Source organism: Nothobranchius furzeri, chromosome 16 (genome assembly GCF_043380555.1).
Source record: "Nothobranchius furzeri strain GRZ-AD chromosome 16, NfurGRZ-RIMD1, whole genome shotgun sequence".
Classification (NCBI taxonomy): Eukaryota; Metazoa; Chordata; class Actinopteri; order Cyprinodontiformes; family Nothobranchiidae; genus Nothobranchius; species Nothobranchius furzeri.
Genome location: NC_091756.1, coordinates 1,175,414 through 1,190,586, shown reverse-complemented (window position 1 = coordinate 1,190,586; position 15,173 = coordinate 1,175,414). Strand labels below are relative to the sequence as shown.

General features: G+C 44.8%; 1 protein-coding gene across 4 annotated transcripts in view; it reads left to right on the top strand.

Moving 5' to 3' along the window:
• Positions 1–15,173, top strand: part of llgl2 (LLGL scribble cell polarity complex component 2) — a 69,193-nt gene that overhangs the window by 42,287 nt on the left and 11,733 nt on the right. For all 4 annotated transcript variants that reach the window (XM_054736375.2, XM_054736372.2, XM_054736373.2 and 1 more), the window contains exons 15-17: positions 516–611; positions 754–950; positions 7,998–8,145. In XM_054736375.2, the coding sequence (XP_054592350.1) occupies positions 516–611; positions 754–950; positions 7,998–8,145 (441 nt within the window). The remainder of the gene's footprint in view (positions 1–515; positions 612–753; positions 951–7,997; positions 8,146–15,173) is intronic.

Below are 15,173 nucleotides of genomic sequence, written 5' to 3'. Positions count from 1 at the left end.
AGTTCGCCCAACCAGTCTACACGTGTTTTGTGGATTTGGAGAGGGCGTTAGACCGCGTCCCTCGGGGGGCCCTGAGGGGGGCACTCTGGGAGTATGGGGTACCAGGCCCTCTGATACGGGCTGTTAGGACCCTGTATGACCAGAGTCAGAGCTTGGTCCGCGTTGCCGGCAGTAAGCAGAGCTCGTTCCCAGTGAGAGTTGGACTCCGCCAAGACTGCCCTTTGTCACCGATTCTGTTCATAGGGTTAAGGTTAGCCTCGTTAAAGTCTACCAGCAGCTAGCTGTATAATTTCTACCACATCAGTTTATATCGTCCATTCCTACTTCCATTTATTTAGTCTTATTGCTCACCCCTAGCTCAGTCTGGCCATTGTTCATTTGTCTAGCCTTAAGGGGCCGCTTTGATGAGCCGTTGTTCCTCCACCCATTTGAAGGAGCAGCTGTGTAGTGATGGTAATACCGGCAGGGTCTCACGGCGGTCTCTTTGTCCACCTGGTGCTGGGTGATCTCTGTAGATCCTGATGCTGGAGCCGAACGACGAGGCAGCAGAGCACACGGTGGAGACTAAGGTCGTAGACCTGCTGCAGGGCCAAGAAGGATTTCGCTGGAAGGTAAAGACCTCCTCTGACTGAACGCTGAAACCGTAAAGTGAACCGTCTGGGAATCAGATTTAAGAAAATGAACACGACTCGTCACTTGCTGTTGCTTATGAAGTCTCCTACATCACGGTTCGCCTGGCCTCTTGTCCTCTAGGGCCACACTCGGCTGAATGTCCGGGAGGATCCAGTGGAGTTCCCTGCAGGCTTCCAGCCCTTCACCTTGGTCCAGTGCCAGCCCCCTGCTGTGGTCACAGCTCTCAGTCTGCACTCGGAGTGGAAGCTGGTGGCCTTTGGGACCAGCCACGGCTTTGGCCTGTTTGATTACCAACAGAACAACAACGTCTTTGTCAGGTGAGACACGAATGTTGGTTCTAACATCAGTTATGTGACAGCCTTGTTCAAAAACAATTCAATTCAAAATTTCCTTCAAAGTTCTACTCACAACTAGGGTTGGGCATCGTTTGAATTTGAACAACTCTGATTCTAATTCCTGTTGTCGACTCCGGTTTCGATCGATTCCGATTCTTTCAAGAGGCAGGATCCAAAAACATTAAAGTTTTAGGTGAGCCAGCTTAGCACAGGTCCTACTTGATGAAAGAATCTGAACTTCAGCATGAATTTTAACCTATAAACAATAACATTACCTGCATTAAAAACCATGTTGTTGACAAAGAGAAAAAGACTTGGAGCACAACCAGCATGTTTGTTTCTGACCACAACCAAGTCTGGGAACTGAAGAAGCCTCTAGGATGAGAGGCTCGAGTCTCCACCACAACCAGAGAAGTCCAGCTGCTTTCCCCTAAGGACGATCCTGTCCTACACCTACGTGCAGCAGCAGCAGCCATTCTGTCAGAAGGGAAAGTGAAACTTAAAGCCTCTTTCCAGAGTATTTATCTTATCCGATGGCTCCATCTAGTAGCTGACAAGCATGTCACACAAATAATCTCTAGAATTGTTTTATTAAGATGGCGACTTCACGTTTCTGTTTATAAACGTGCTTCTGTAGCCGACAAACAGCTAAAAGAGTCTGTTTTACGAGTATTATTCTCATGTCATGTTGGGTTCTCATATATTTATATTTTAGAGACTTGCTTGTCCGTGAAAAGTTCACCAACTCTGCATCAGCCGAGGTACTTCCTTAAGCCTGAGTTATGCTTCTCCGTCTGCGTCAGTGCGGAGACACGCAACGCCATTATCCGTCCTTGCGTAGGGCACGCAAGTACGTACGGAGTCGAGCCCGCTTTTTTAAACGTCCGTCGAACGAGACGGATTACGCAAGCTTGTGATTGGTCAGGACGCCGCTGTTGTTTACAGCGCCTCCATTGCAAAGAGAGCCGAGGATAACTAGCGGCAGACACGGAGAAGCTTGAAGAATACCTCGCGAAAAAACTGTAAAAATATGAACGTTTCATCCTCCCGTGACTGGAGGAGTGAAAAGATGCGCAGCAAGCGTTTTATTTGTGGACGGAAACGACAGGAAACGTGGGTTTAGAGGTGGGGAGCGCATGAAGCGGTGGAGGAGGATGAGAGACAAATGTGTCCGTGTTAAAAGTCTCTTATAAACAAAAAACACAATATAAACAAACGATCCTGGACCGATACATGACAGGATACCACAGAACAGCCCTACGCCCTCTGGTGTCCTGCCGGGGAATTGCTTTGCAACACTCTCCAGGAGACGGAGAAGCATGAAAGCAAAACGCTTCCGTCAATCCGTTCGTGTCTGTCCCTTGTGGAGCTGACGGAGAAGAATAAACCAGGCTTTACATTTGAAGCATGTAAGCGGTAGTCTAACGTTATTGGTTAGTTGTGGTCGGCTCTCAGGCCACATTAACCCATTCACTGCCAGCCTTTTTCCTGATGGGTAAAGCCCTTCTCTGCCAGCGTTACCCGCCGTTTTTACTGGGTTTTTTTTTTAAGAGTCGCAGAACGTTGCGCGCTAGAATGATGTCGACGCCTCACTTTTTTTACAGCAGCGGCCCAAAACGATCTCCTAACACATGGATTTTCTGCTTCCTGATCACGTGACGTGTGACGTACGCAGATGAAGATCGGCTTTAGAGCTGAGATGTTTGTTCTCACGGTGCGGGGGCTCGTCCGACGCCCACACAGTAAAAACATGCAAATGCAAATTGGCAGTGAATGAGTTAAATGTAGCTGCTGTCAGGAACAACCTAACCGATTTAAAACATTAAAACTCTCAACAGACTTCATTTATAAGGCCGCCAAGCATGGCCTCATAAATGAAGGTGTACCAATGTCCCATCTGTCTCTTATTTAGGGACACGTAGAGGTTAAAAGGAGAGACAAATAGCAGACAGAAGTTCTTGTTCCACTATACTGCAGAACTGCACCTTCAGTATTTAGCATTAACATATTTGTATTCAGAATTTGGAGCTTCGTGCTCCTATTTGGAACAGTAATAGCACATCTTCCTTTTTTTAATGAAAATCTAAATGTGAGTCTCAGTATAAGAACTTCATAAGTTTCATGTGGAAGATGCCTTTAAAATAGTTAGATTCGCCTGTGTATGGAGGTCAAGGGTCACTGAGCTTACCAATCCAACTTTAAATCCCAATAATTATTTCTAAAGGTTTAGGAATCTAAATGACAAAAGTGCCCACATGTATGCACCTGCCTAATTTTGCTTAAACCGTTTTTGCACACTTTCTGTAAATCTGTGGGCTTTTTTAAGCTTGGTTCATGCTTGACGCGTTCACTTTCCGCGCGGTGATGCGGCTCGCGGATGGAACGCGCTTCACAACTCGCAGCGTTTATGGTTCATGCGGCTCGTCTCTGCGGTGAGCCAATATTCTCCCAAACTGTAGGGGGCAGCATGGAGCTCTACGGCATGCACACAACACTACACCATAGTAGAAGTAGAAATTACTGTTTACAACATGGCATTCCAGCGTTTTTAACAGCGTTCTCGTCTTTTCCGACAGTGCGAGCTATTTCTCTCCAAGAATTATTAACAACATGTTGATCACGGTGATCTCTGAGAGCTGAATCATACAAATGTCTGTATTTACCAACCTCTGCCATACTAGTTCTTGCCAGTCCACCATGTTTTTCCGCATCCGACCTTCCGCGTGGTTAGAAAATTTCCTAGGTGCGCGTTTCGGAAAGTTTGGACCGTGCGGAGGCGCGGTGGAGGGGCGTGGTTGTTAAAAGGACGCAGTTTCGCCGCGCGGACCTCACGGACGCGTCAAGCATAACCCAACCTTAACTTCTCACATATCACTGTGTGTGTCTCCTATATGATATATTAAACTGGAATTCCTTTATCCTAACAACCAACCGTTTATACAGCTAAACCATGAAGATTAGCAAGGCTGCCATAACCTTCGTATCCCACTGTATCAGGAAATAATATTTCTAATTATCTCCACCAATAACACAAGCCTGGAAGAGTTCTGCTGTGTGGTGGAGTTGCTAACGCTAGCAGTTAACTTCTACTAGCTGAGGCATTCTCTGCTGCTTCCTGGACTAAACCAACAACAACCCTCCCCGTCATGAGTCCAGACGGGTGAGTCCATGAGTGTTGGTGACAGGGTGACGTAGATCTGTCAGGCTTTTCTGATCCTAGAGTTTCAACGTCTGTTTTCTGTCAGAAGCTACAGTTGCGGTCCTTCATTGCCTCAGACTTAGGGACATTTTTCAGTCAGGAAGTGCGGGTGGAGTAAGTCTCCAGTCAGAGGGTGTGACTTGTACTTGAAAGCTGTTGTAAGAGATCTAGAGAACAAGCTAGGTTTTAAATGCAAACACAGTCACAGAACACTCACCTCGTGTATCTTCACTGAGACACATCTGTTGGAACCAAACACCCGGGTTACCAGGCAGCTTTTGTTGTCTGTCACTTCCAACAGCATTTTTCTTTTTCAGGCTTTGTTAGTTTATCCTAAAGTTGAAGTGGTAGCAGCGAGCTGTTTCTCTCATCTATCCATCCATTCTTGGCCACTTTTTCGGGGTCGGGCTCTGGGGGCAGTAGCCTAAGTGGGGAGGCCTAAGACTTCCCTCTCCCCATCTGCTAGAGCCAGCTCCTCCATGGGAATCCTAAAGCGTTCCCTGGTCAGCTGTGAGACACAGTCCCTCCAGTGTGTCCTGGGTCTTCCTTTAGGTCTTCTAGCTGGATGTGCCGGGAAAACCTCACCAGGGAGGAGGAGGCATCCTGACCAGATGCCTGAGCCACCTCAACTGGCTTCTCTCGATGTGGAGGAGCAGCAGGTCTACTCTGAGCCCCTCCCGGATGACCGAGCTTCTCACCCTATCTCGAAGGGAAGGGAGAGCCCAGACATCCTGCGGAGAAAACTCATTTCTGCCGCTTGTATCCACGATCTCGTTCTTTCGGTCACTACCCAAAGCTCATGACCATAGGTGAGGGTAGGAACGTAGATCGACCGGTAAATCGAGAGCTTCGCCTTCTGACTCGGCTCGCTCTTCACCACGACAGACCGGTACAACGCCCGCATCACTGCAGATGCAGCACCAATCCGCCTATCCATCTCACGCTTTATCTTTCCCTCACTCGTGAACAAGACCCCGGGATATTTGAACTCCTCCACTTGGGGCAGGACCTCATCCCTGACCCGGAGAAGGCATTCTACCCTTTTCCGAATCAAGACCATGGTCTCAGATTTAGAGGAGCGTATTCTCATCCCAACTGCTTCACACTTGGCTGCGAACAGCTCCAGGGAAAGCTGAAGATCACGTTCTGATGAAGCCAACAGGACCACATCATCTGCAAAAAGCAGAGACCTGATCCTCAGGCCACCAAAACGGATGCCCTCCACACCTTGGCTGCACCTAGAAATCCTGTCCATGAAGGTTTCTTCTGCTCTATAATTGAGCGGAGAACCTTTCTACCAGTGGTGTTCTGTTGCCGAGTACGTGAGTGTGTGATGAGTGGAGGACCCAGGGAAGTGCGGTGGTTCGGTGAGACGGACAACCAGATGGTCCAATAGTTGCTTTCAGTCCAAAACACGTTATTGTCAGAGGTATTCAGACCAATGTGAGCGAGGCGCTTTATTAATGTCTTTGTTTTTTAACCCTCTGATGCATGAATTATGAAATCTTCAACCATGATTTTTTAAACAATTTTTTTCATTCATCTTTAGGTGTGAATGAAACAAATTTCAACAAATATTTTTGTACCATTTTGTTAATTTACAAATACTTTATTACATGTCCATCTCAGTGGACAGCGTGCATTCTGAACATGAAATATGGTGGCTTGACTTACTGAAGTCCAAATGGAGGGGCTCACATGCAATAAAGTCTTCAACAGCTGTGCTTAATAGCAAAAATAAATAAATGACAATTTTGAGTACATGTCCACTGCAGTGGCCATTATGCATCAAAGGGTTAATCTCCACAACAGGGCTGTGTGGTTCAATAGGAAGAAAATGGATCAATAAAAAGTTTCCTTTCTCCATCCTCGTCTAGAGTAGCTTCATATTAGTCATTCCTTACACCCAACCAGTCAAAGGCACAGACCCAAGGCCTCCCCTCTCAAACCTAAACACACAGCAACGTGACTTAAACGAGATGTTGCAGCAAGGAGAGGTGGAAGAAACTGTCCTGAGAAGGTTCCAGCACTTCACCAACCTGGCTGCATTTTCATTCTTACAAGTATGACAATAAACAAACAATGGTTTAAAAAATGTACGGAGAATTCATACAACCAAGTCTGGTGATACCGCCAACTTGTTTTATCATAACGTGATGGCCTAAGATGGTCAGGGCGGCACTTAAAATGTATTTTCTATCATTTTCAATAATTATTAATATCGATCAACAAGATTTTTTTCCATATCGTCCAGCCCTACTCCATAAAATATTTATAGCTATACCATGTTAGAACATTGTTAAAGCGACTGTGTGTGTTTCCCCTGGCTGGGCAGCGGTGCATACATAAATCGGTGCGACATTTAGCTAACAGTAGTTTTGGGTTTGACCTTACAAACGGAGGGCCATCAGGGTCAACAATGCCTGGGAGTGCAACCTCCATGAAAGGGCAAGCAATCAGACTCAGAGGTAAACGCGTTGAACAATGTTAACGAGTGGTGAAAGTTTTATAACCGCTGTTACAATTCAGTTGATGCACTCTGTCCTCTCGGCTCCAGCAGGAGGAAACACGGTGTTGCTGGAGGCTTAGACCTGCTCCCACAGAGCACACATGTAGCTGCATGTGGGGCTGCTCGGTTATGGCAAAAATGATGATCAAGATTATTTTGACTGAAAATGCAAGCTGCACATGTGTGTGTTTAGCATGCAGCGTGTGCACATTTAGCAGTTTTTTTAGCGGCTCAGGAGCCTGCAGGTTCATTATAGCTGGTTTTCCAGGAACGCTGCTCGGAGCAACTCGGACCGATGCAGCTCGGCCTGACCACTGTTCCCAAGGGCATGGTTTCATATTTTCCTTCTACTTTCTCCCCTATCTTAAGTCCCTGCTCCGTTGAGGTACCTGGCAAGGCTGAGTCGGGCTCTAGGGGCCGGCGTCACAGCTAAACAGCAGGCAGTTTTCTGTGTCAGGATAAATGATCATCAGCCCCCCATCAGCTCCTGTCTTCAGAGGGGACCAGACAGAGATCCCCCTCCCCGCCACACACTCGCACTGTTTGCGATCTTTATTGAACCACTAGCAGCAGCAGCAGGCGGGCTACAGGTATCGAAGGCATGAAGTGTAAGAACATAGAACATAAAATCAGTCTTTATGCAGATGATGTTACTATTTCACCAGCATTCTCGGTACTCTCACACCAAACCTGTGGGAGGTCTTTGACGATGGCCACAGATCTGGGGCTTGGACTCTGGGAGCGCTTGTCCCCAGATGGGGGTCTGAGCAGGACCTGGGGGGTTGGGCGTTGGCTTGTATGCTGCTGGTGGCATGGGTGGGTGCATGTGGCGGTGCCTGGCCCTGGCTCGGGGGTTCAAGTCAACCTTTGTACCTCAACTGGCAGGAATACTTCTACTCCATCACAGGGGAGGGTGAGGATCCAGCTCTGCCTGGGTGTCTTATGAAGTCTGGACGTTGATTACATGCAGGGTTGGGAGTAGATATTCTGCTGTGGTGGCGCTGAGCTGGCGACCTCGGGCTCCATGGGGTTCTGTGATGCTGGTGAAGACAACGGGAAGCGCCTGAGCTTGAGAAAGCACATGCACTTGTGAGGTGGCATGTCATTTATTTATTTAACAAATCTTTATAAATGTATGTATAAAAAAACAAAGACTTGTCATGTTGTTATTATGGGGTGTTGTGTGTAGGGTTGAATCTACTCCTGGCATAAGGCTGTGCAGTCCTCTGAAATGTGCAGTTTTGTCTTGTTTGGGCTGCGTCAGGTCACAGACTAGATGGGTTTATGAAACATTTGACTGTGTTTGTGTGTAACACTGCAGGTGCACCCTAAACCCGAGTGACCAGCTGGCACTCGAAGGTCCTCTGTCCAGAGTGAAGAGCATCAAGAAGTCTCTCCGACAGTCCTTCAGGAGAATCAGACGTAGCCGCGTTTCTCTGAGGAAACATCACGCCAATAACGCTGCTAAGGTAGGACCTACCTGCTCTTGTTTGTCTCTCTCTCTCTTTACACACACACACACACACACACACAATCCCAGTCCTCACGGGGAGCGTGTCAGATGTGGAAGTTATGGTTGGACCACAGCAGAATGGATGTTTTATGCTGTAGAATAAGTTTACTGGTTACACGCCCGTTTCTTTACCTCCACAGTTCTCATCTAATCAGTCGTACAAGTATTTGTTATAAGACTTTCCAAACGGTTTCAGATCAACCGTGCAGGTTTCCCCAGTCTGAAAGGTCAGTCACGTTGTATGAGAATCAGAGAAAGGAGGGGTTTGTCTTTGATCTTTATTCTAGTGCGTCAGTCACAATCCCAGTCGAGGAGACGAGGCGGAGCGGCGCTCACAGTGAGTAAGTGGTGTCGCTTCAACTTCTCTGTCGTTTAGAGCTCAAAGTTCATCAAATCAAACAAAATCACCAGAAAATAACAGTTTTTTCCACACCTTCCCAGTTTGCAGGTATAATCCGAACTCAAACTAATATTAACCCCAACCAGAACAAACATATAAACAAATGCTGAACTTAGGCCATCCTTATTATGGCCACTAGTTCACGTTGGTTCAGCAGACTTGGTTTATAGCAGCTTTTTCTCACGCTCTTAGGCAAGGTGGCAGCAAGCAAAAGCAACCAAGACGGGCAGAAATGTACATTTGCAGCATTGTTTTAGCTCGCCAGCGTCTCGTCGTTATGGAAACGGGCGTCAACTAAATGAGTAAGTCATGGTTGTTGTTAGCTGAAACAACACTGATCTGGATGTGAACCTCTACTACTCATCCCTTACTGCACACCTTTACTGCCATATTTAGTTATTGTGTTGAAGTCTGGCGACACGCATCTAACCCCTTCTTCCCACCGGAGCCGTCAGCAGCACGTTACTGCAGCAGCGCGTCATAGCTGCTGATAGGAACCGCTGTGGTCAACAGAACCTTTTCCACCGCAGCCGTCAGCAGCGCGAGTCGGCCGCGTCTCAGGAGCAGCATGTCGCGGCCTTACGCGCCGGTTCTATTTTCTACGCGCGACGCCTCTGAAACGGGTCAAGTTCGACATTTTTGGGGAAGGAAAGACAGGAAATCGGACGCGGAAATGGAGAGAAGCTCCCGAGATTTTCAGAACAAAGAACGTACCGCCTTCCGGTTGCTTTACTTAAAAACAGTTACTAACTGTGCGTCCCCGTGAGAAGTTATCACCTAGCTAGCGGTCTCCTTTGTTTTTCAGGTCCGTATTGGCGATTATAAAACGGACAGAACATAAAACACAAACCATGTTGTAGTTTTCTCCTGCTTGTTGTTGTGTTTACTGACGAAGTCACTCGTGTGACTTCGTGCTCGGTCGGTGACAGCTGCTCCCCTGCTGCTCCGCGTCTCGTGGGAAGGGCCAAGCAGCAGCTTACGCGAGCAAGACGTGCCGCTGCAGTAACGTGCTGCTGACGGCTCCGGTGGAAAGAAGGGGTGAGAGTACTCTACAGAAAATCTGCACATGAACAACGAAGGTCGTACACGTTGTTGGGTATTGTGGACCATATCTCAACTCATAACATGGATCTGGTTAAATTCAAAGCTGCAAAGGTTACGTTTAAAGTTGGAAACATTTAAGGTTTATTTAAAGGTGTGGAGCACTGAAAACCAGTCCTAACCCCTTAAATTTCCAGGTTTAATGAAAGCAATGGGGCTTTGTCCCTTCGGCGGGACTCTGGAATGCTAACGCGTTAATTATGATGTCTGAGTCTAACGGGTCACTCTGAGTGTTTCACTCAGGCTGAACATGAAAATGGTCTCCTACACCTGTCTCCTGCAGTAGCTTCTGATGGAAAATAGTCTCCTAGTGGAGGACTTCCTGTTCACCGGCAGCTGATGTTTTGGTCCCCCCCCCAAGCGAGGGCACGCTATCATTACTTTTGAAGTCTATTTTTGACGCTCTACATTTACCTAAACACGTCAAATTCCGAGTCAAACAGGAAGTCACACACAAAAGCAAAGTAGAACATCCGGAAACTTTCAAAATAAAGGTCGCATGCAGTACATCATTTCTTGTGAACTTCTTCGACCGATGTAAAGAGAACGGACAATAACCCACAGACATTTTTTCATGCATGCAGCTGGTTTTCTTCTTCATTATTGTGCGTGAAAGTCTGAAACCACACCTGGTGTTGCAATTGTCCTGTGCTTTCGTCACGTCACGGGATCAGCTGTGTGGAACACCTTCACTCCCGTTTCATGTCAGCATTGCTCCGTGTCGGCAACAAGCTCGCAGGTAAACTCCACTTTCATGTTACACGACGGCGTTCATGGCCAGTGGAAAGCTGGGGTTAGAGGAGTAATGTCCAGATATCATCCTGCTGTCTGAGGCCCTCCTGTGATGTTGACAGACTTGGCCCTGCTGAGCTGGCCGGTTGTGGGTTTATTTGTGCCCTGAGTTATGCCTGCAAGGCATTCATTTTCCCTAGAGACCAAGGCAAGGCAGCTTTATGTATAACTATAACACATTCACACACAGAGGCATTTCAGTGTGCTTTCCATTAGCAAGAACATTAAAATCAACGTGGCAGAAAATACAATTTAAAAATTTACAAGAAAGAAAGTTAAAGGGTGAGCAGCTACAGCGCAGAAGGTGCAGCATGAGAATATTTATTCAGTGGCTGATGAAAACTTGAAGGTTTTCATTTTTGATTTAAAAGTTTCAAGAGTTTGGACAGATCTGAGGTCATGAGGAAGCTGGTTCCATCTGTGAGCAGCATAGTAGTGTAGCGTAATGGTTGTTGGCTCTTTTATGAAAGATGAACCATTCTACATAATAATCTGGAATATTAATTTTAACAAATTAATAACCAAATGTTATAGAAATAAGAAGACTCAAAGGTTGTTTTCATCGATAAACTGACGATCATATCCGTTTGTCTGTGTTTCAGTTCAATGAAAAGGCAAGTTTAAATTTTAAGAGTTTTAATTATTTAATTTAAACTAATGATTTAAAATGACAATCATAGGAAAAACGATCCACTTTGGCAACCTTGTTGGACAATCTTTAACAGGTGATATTTTAAGCTTGTTCAAATAGACCTTGTGTTGGATGTGCTAAGATTGAGGATGATGGAATTATGAATGCGTGCATGCAGACTGTTTTATTATGACTAGACTGTGTGAAGTCCTTCTTCTGGAGAGCAGGTGTTGGATGTTGTGAATTCTTTCAAACTTGCTGGCGGCTTAGGTCTTAATCTGTGGGTGAAGGTGCTGCGTGACCCAGCTTTGACCCAGCCGTGCAAATACGACCTTTGGCACAGAAACCCATACTTCCTTACGTTACAGTAGCTAAAAGCAGCTTCACCCTGTGTGGTTCTGACCCGGTTCTACCAGCTGACTGCTTCCTAAGGATCTCAGAGCCCTGCTGGGCGTAGATACCTGAAGGAGATCTGACATGTATGCTGGCCCCATGTCATTGAGTGATTTATAAACTAGTAGAAGTTCTTTGAAATGGATTCTGTAGTTTACTGGTAACCATCCAAGAACAGGAGTGATGTGATCAGTTATCCTGGTTCTTGTTAAGACTCTAGCAGCAGCACTCTGAATAAGCTGCAGTAGCTTCACAGCTTTTGTGGGAAGACCAGTTAGGAGACCATTGCAGTAGTCCAGCCTGCTGGAGATGAACACATGAATGAGTTTGTCTAGGTCTTGTCTGGACATGAGACCTCTGAGTCGTGCTGTTTGGTGCAGATGATAAAACGCTGATCTAGTTCTAGCCTTAATGTTACCAGTGAAGCTCAGGTCTGACTCAATTATGACACCAAGATTTCTAACCTGGGTCTTTGTCTTTATTCCTCTGGAGCCGAGCTGAGCAGGAACCTCCATCCTGTCCTTCTGACTCCCAAAGACCGTAACTTCAGTCTAGTCTTTGTTTAACTGGAGGAAGTTTGACTGCATCCAGTCCTGAACTTGCTCCAAACACTGACAGAGTGAGTCTGGAGGACCACAGTCACTAGGTGATGGAGCTAGGTAGATCTGGGTGTCATCTGCATAGCTATGATAGGTAATGTTGTTATTGTGTATGACCTGACCCAGGGGGAGCATGCAGAGGTTGAAGAGCAGTGGTCCAAGAACTGAGCCTTGGGGGACCCCACTCCTCATGGTGATCAGCTTTGATTTGTGATCACCAATAGAAACAACACAACTCTGTCTTCTAGATAAGACCAGAACCAACGATAGACTGTACCTGAAGGTCCCACCCAGGTCATGAGCCTATCAGAAGGATGTTGTGGTCGTCTGTATCAACAGCTGCAGTGAGATGGAGCATCATCAGCACAGATGTTTGACCTGAATCTGTAGTTAGAAGAACATCATGTAATATTTTAATCAGTGCCGTCTCAGTGCTGTGGTGTTGTCTACAGCCTGACTACAGCCTGACTGGAGACTATCTAGCAGGTGTTTGTCTCTAAAATGTATTGATTAAAGAAGTGTTACACTCCTTTAAGCACAGAGAGGGAGGGACGAGCTGGGAGGACATGGTTTTAAACAACCATGTGTTCATATCACTCTGAGAAGCAGCGGATGGAGTGGCTCTGTGGAATGGCCTGGAGGAAGAAATGAAGCCGTCCAAGTTGCACAATTTAAAGTAGAATTGAAGGAGTACTTATTGAAGGAGTACTTATTGAAGGAGTTCTTATTGAAGGAGTACTTATTGAAGGAGTACTTATTGAAGGAGTACTTATTGAAGGAGTACTTATTGAAGGAGTACTTATTGAAGGAGTACTTATTGAAGGAGTACTTATTGAAGGAGTACTTATTGAAGGAGTACTTATTGAAGGAGTACTTATTGAAGGAGTACTTATTGATGGAGTACTTATTGAAGGAGTACTTATTGAAGGAGTACTTATTGATGGAGTACTTATTGATGGAGTACTTATTGAAGGAGTACTTATTGAAGGAGTACTTATTGAAGGAGTACTTATTGAAGGAGTACTTATTGAAGGAGTACTTATTGAAGGAGTACTTATTGATGGAGTACTTATTGATGGAGTACTTATTGAAGGAGTACTTATTGAAGGAGTACTTATTGAAGGAGTACTTATTGAAGGAGTACTTATTGAAGGAGTACTTATTGAAGGAGTACTTATTGAAGGAGTACTTATTGATGGAGTACTTATTGATGGAGTACTTATTGAAGGAGTACTTATTGAAGGAGTACTTATTGATGGAGTACTTATTGAAGGAGTACTTATTGAAGGAGTACTTATTGAAGGAGTACTTGAAGGAGTACTTGAAGGAGTACTTATTGAAGGAGTACTTATTGAAGGAGTACTTATTGATGGAGTACTTATTGAAGGAGTACTTATTGAAGGAGTACTTATTGATGGAGTACTTATTGAAGGAGTACTTATTGAAGGAGTACTTATTGAAGGAGTACTTATTGAAGGAGTACTTATTGAAGGAGTACTTATTGAAGGAGTACTTATTGATGGAGTACTTATTGATGGAGTACTTATTGATGGAGTACTTATTGAAGGAGTACTTATTGATGGAGTACTTATTGATGGAGTACTTATTGAAGGAGTACTTATTGAAGGAGTACTTATTGAAGGAGTACTTATTGAAGGAGTACTTATTGAAGGAGTACTTATTGAAGGAGTACTTATTGAAGGAGTACTTATTGAAGGAGTACTTATTGAAGGAGTACTTATTGAAGGAGTACTTATTGAAGGAGTACTTATTGAAGGAGTACTTATTGAAGGAGTACTTATTGATGGAGTACTTATTGAAGGAGTACTTATTGAAGGAGTACTTATTGAAGGAGTACTTATTGATGGAGTACTTATTGATGGAGTACTTATTGAAGGAGTACTTATTGAAGGAGTACTTATTGAAGGAGTACTTGAAGGAGTACTTGAAGGAGTACTTATTGAAGGAGTACTTATTGAAGGAGTACTTATTGAAGGAGTACTTATTGAAGGAGTACTTATTGAAGGAGTACTTATTGATGGAGTACTTATTGAAGGAGTACTTATTGAAGGAGTACTTATTGAAGGAGTACTTATTGAAGGAGTACTTATTGAAGGAGTACTTATTGAAGGAGTACTTATTGAAGGAGTACTTATTGAAGGAGTACTTATTGAAGGGGTTCTTATTGAAGGGGTTCTTATTGAAGGAGTACTTATTGATGGAGTACTTATTGATGGAGTACTTATTGAAGGAGTACTTATTGAAGGAGTACTTATTGAAGGAGTACTTATTGAAGGAGTACTTATTGAAGGAGTACTTATTGATGGAGTACTTATTGATGGAGTACTTATTGATGGAGTACTTATTGATGGAGTACTTATTGATGGAGTACTTATTGAAGGAGTACTTATTGAAGGAGTACTTATTGAAGGAGTACTTATTGAAGGAGTACTTATTGAAGGAGTACTTATTGAAGGAGTACTTATTGAAGGAGTACTTATTGAAGGAGTACTTATTGAAGGAGTACTTATTGAAGGAGTACTTATTGAAGGAGTTCTTATTGAAGGAGTTCTTATTGAAGGAGTTCTTATTGAAGGAGTACTTATTGAAGGAGTACTTATTGAAGGAGTACTTATTGATGGAGTACTTATTGATGGAGTTCTTATTGAAGGAGTACTTATTGAAGGAGTACTTATTGAAGGAGTACTTATTGAAGGGGAGTACTTATTGAAGGAGTACTTATTGAAGGAGTATACAAGTAAAGGTGGTAAAAGCAGCCAGATCAGGTATGTAGGGGTGTGTGTGCACATGGAGAAACGGGCAGGCACTGATATTTGTATTGATCATTGCTTTGAGAATCGATCCTTCACTGTGGTTAAGGACATGATGAGGACTTGGGACAGGACTGGATAAGCTGTTGTTGACATCATCATGTTGTAAATAAATAAACTCACACAAACAGACCACGCCCACTTTCTACCATTGGTGTTCAGTTCTGGCTGACCTTCTTTCCTTTCTCAGCCTGTGGACTCCTCAGAGTCTGGCCTGAGTACCGTCATGGTCCTGAT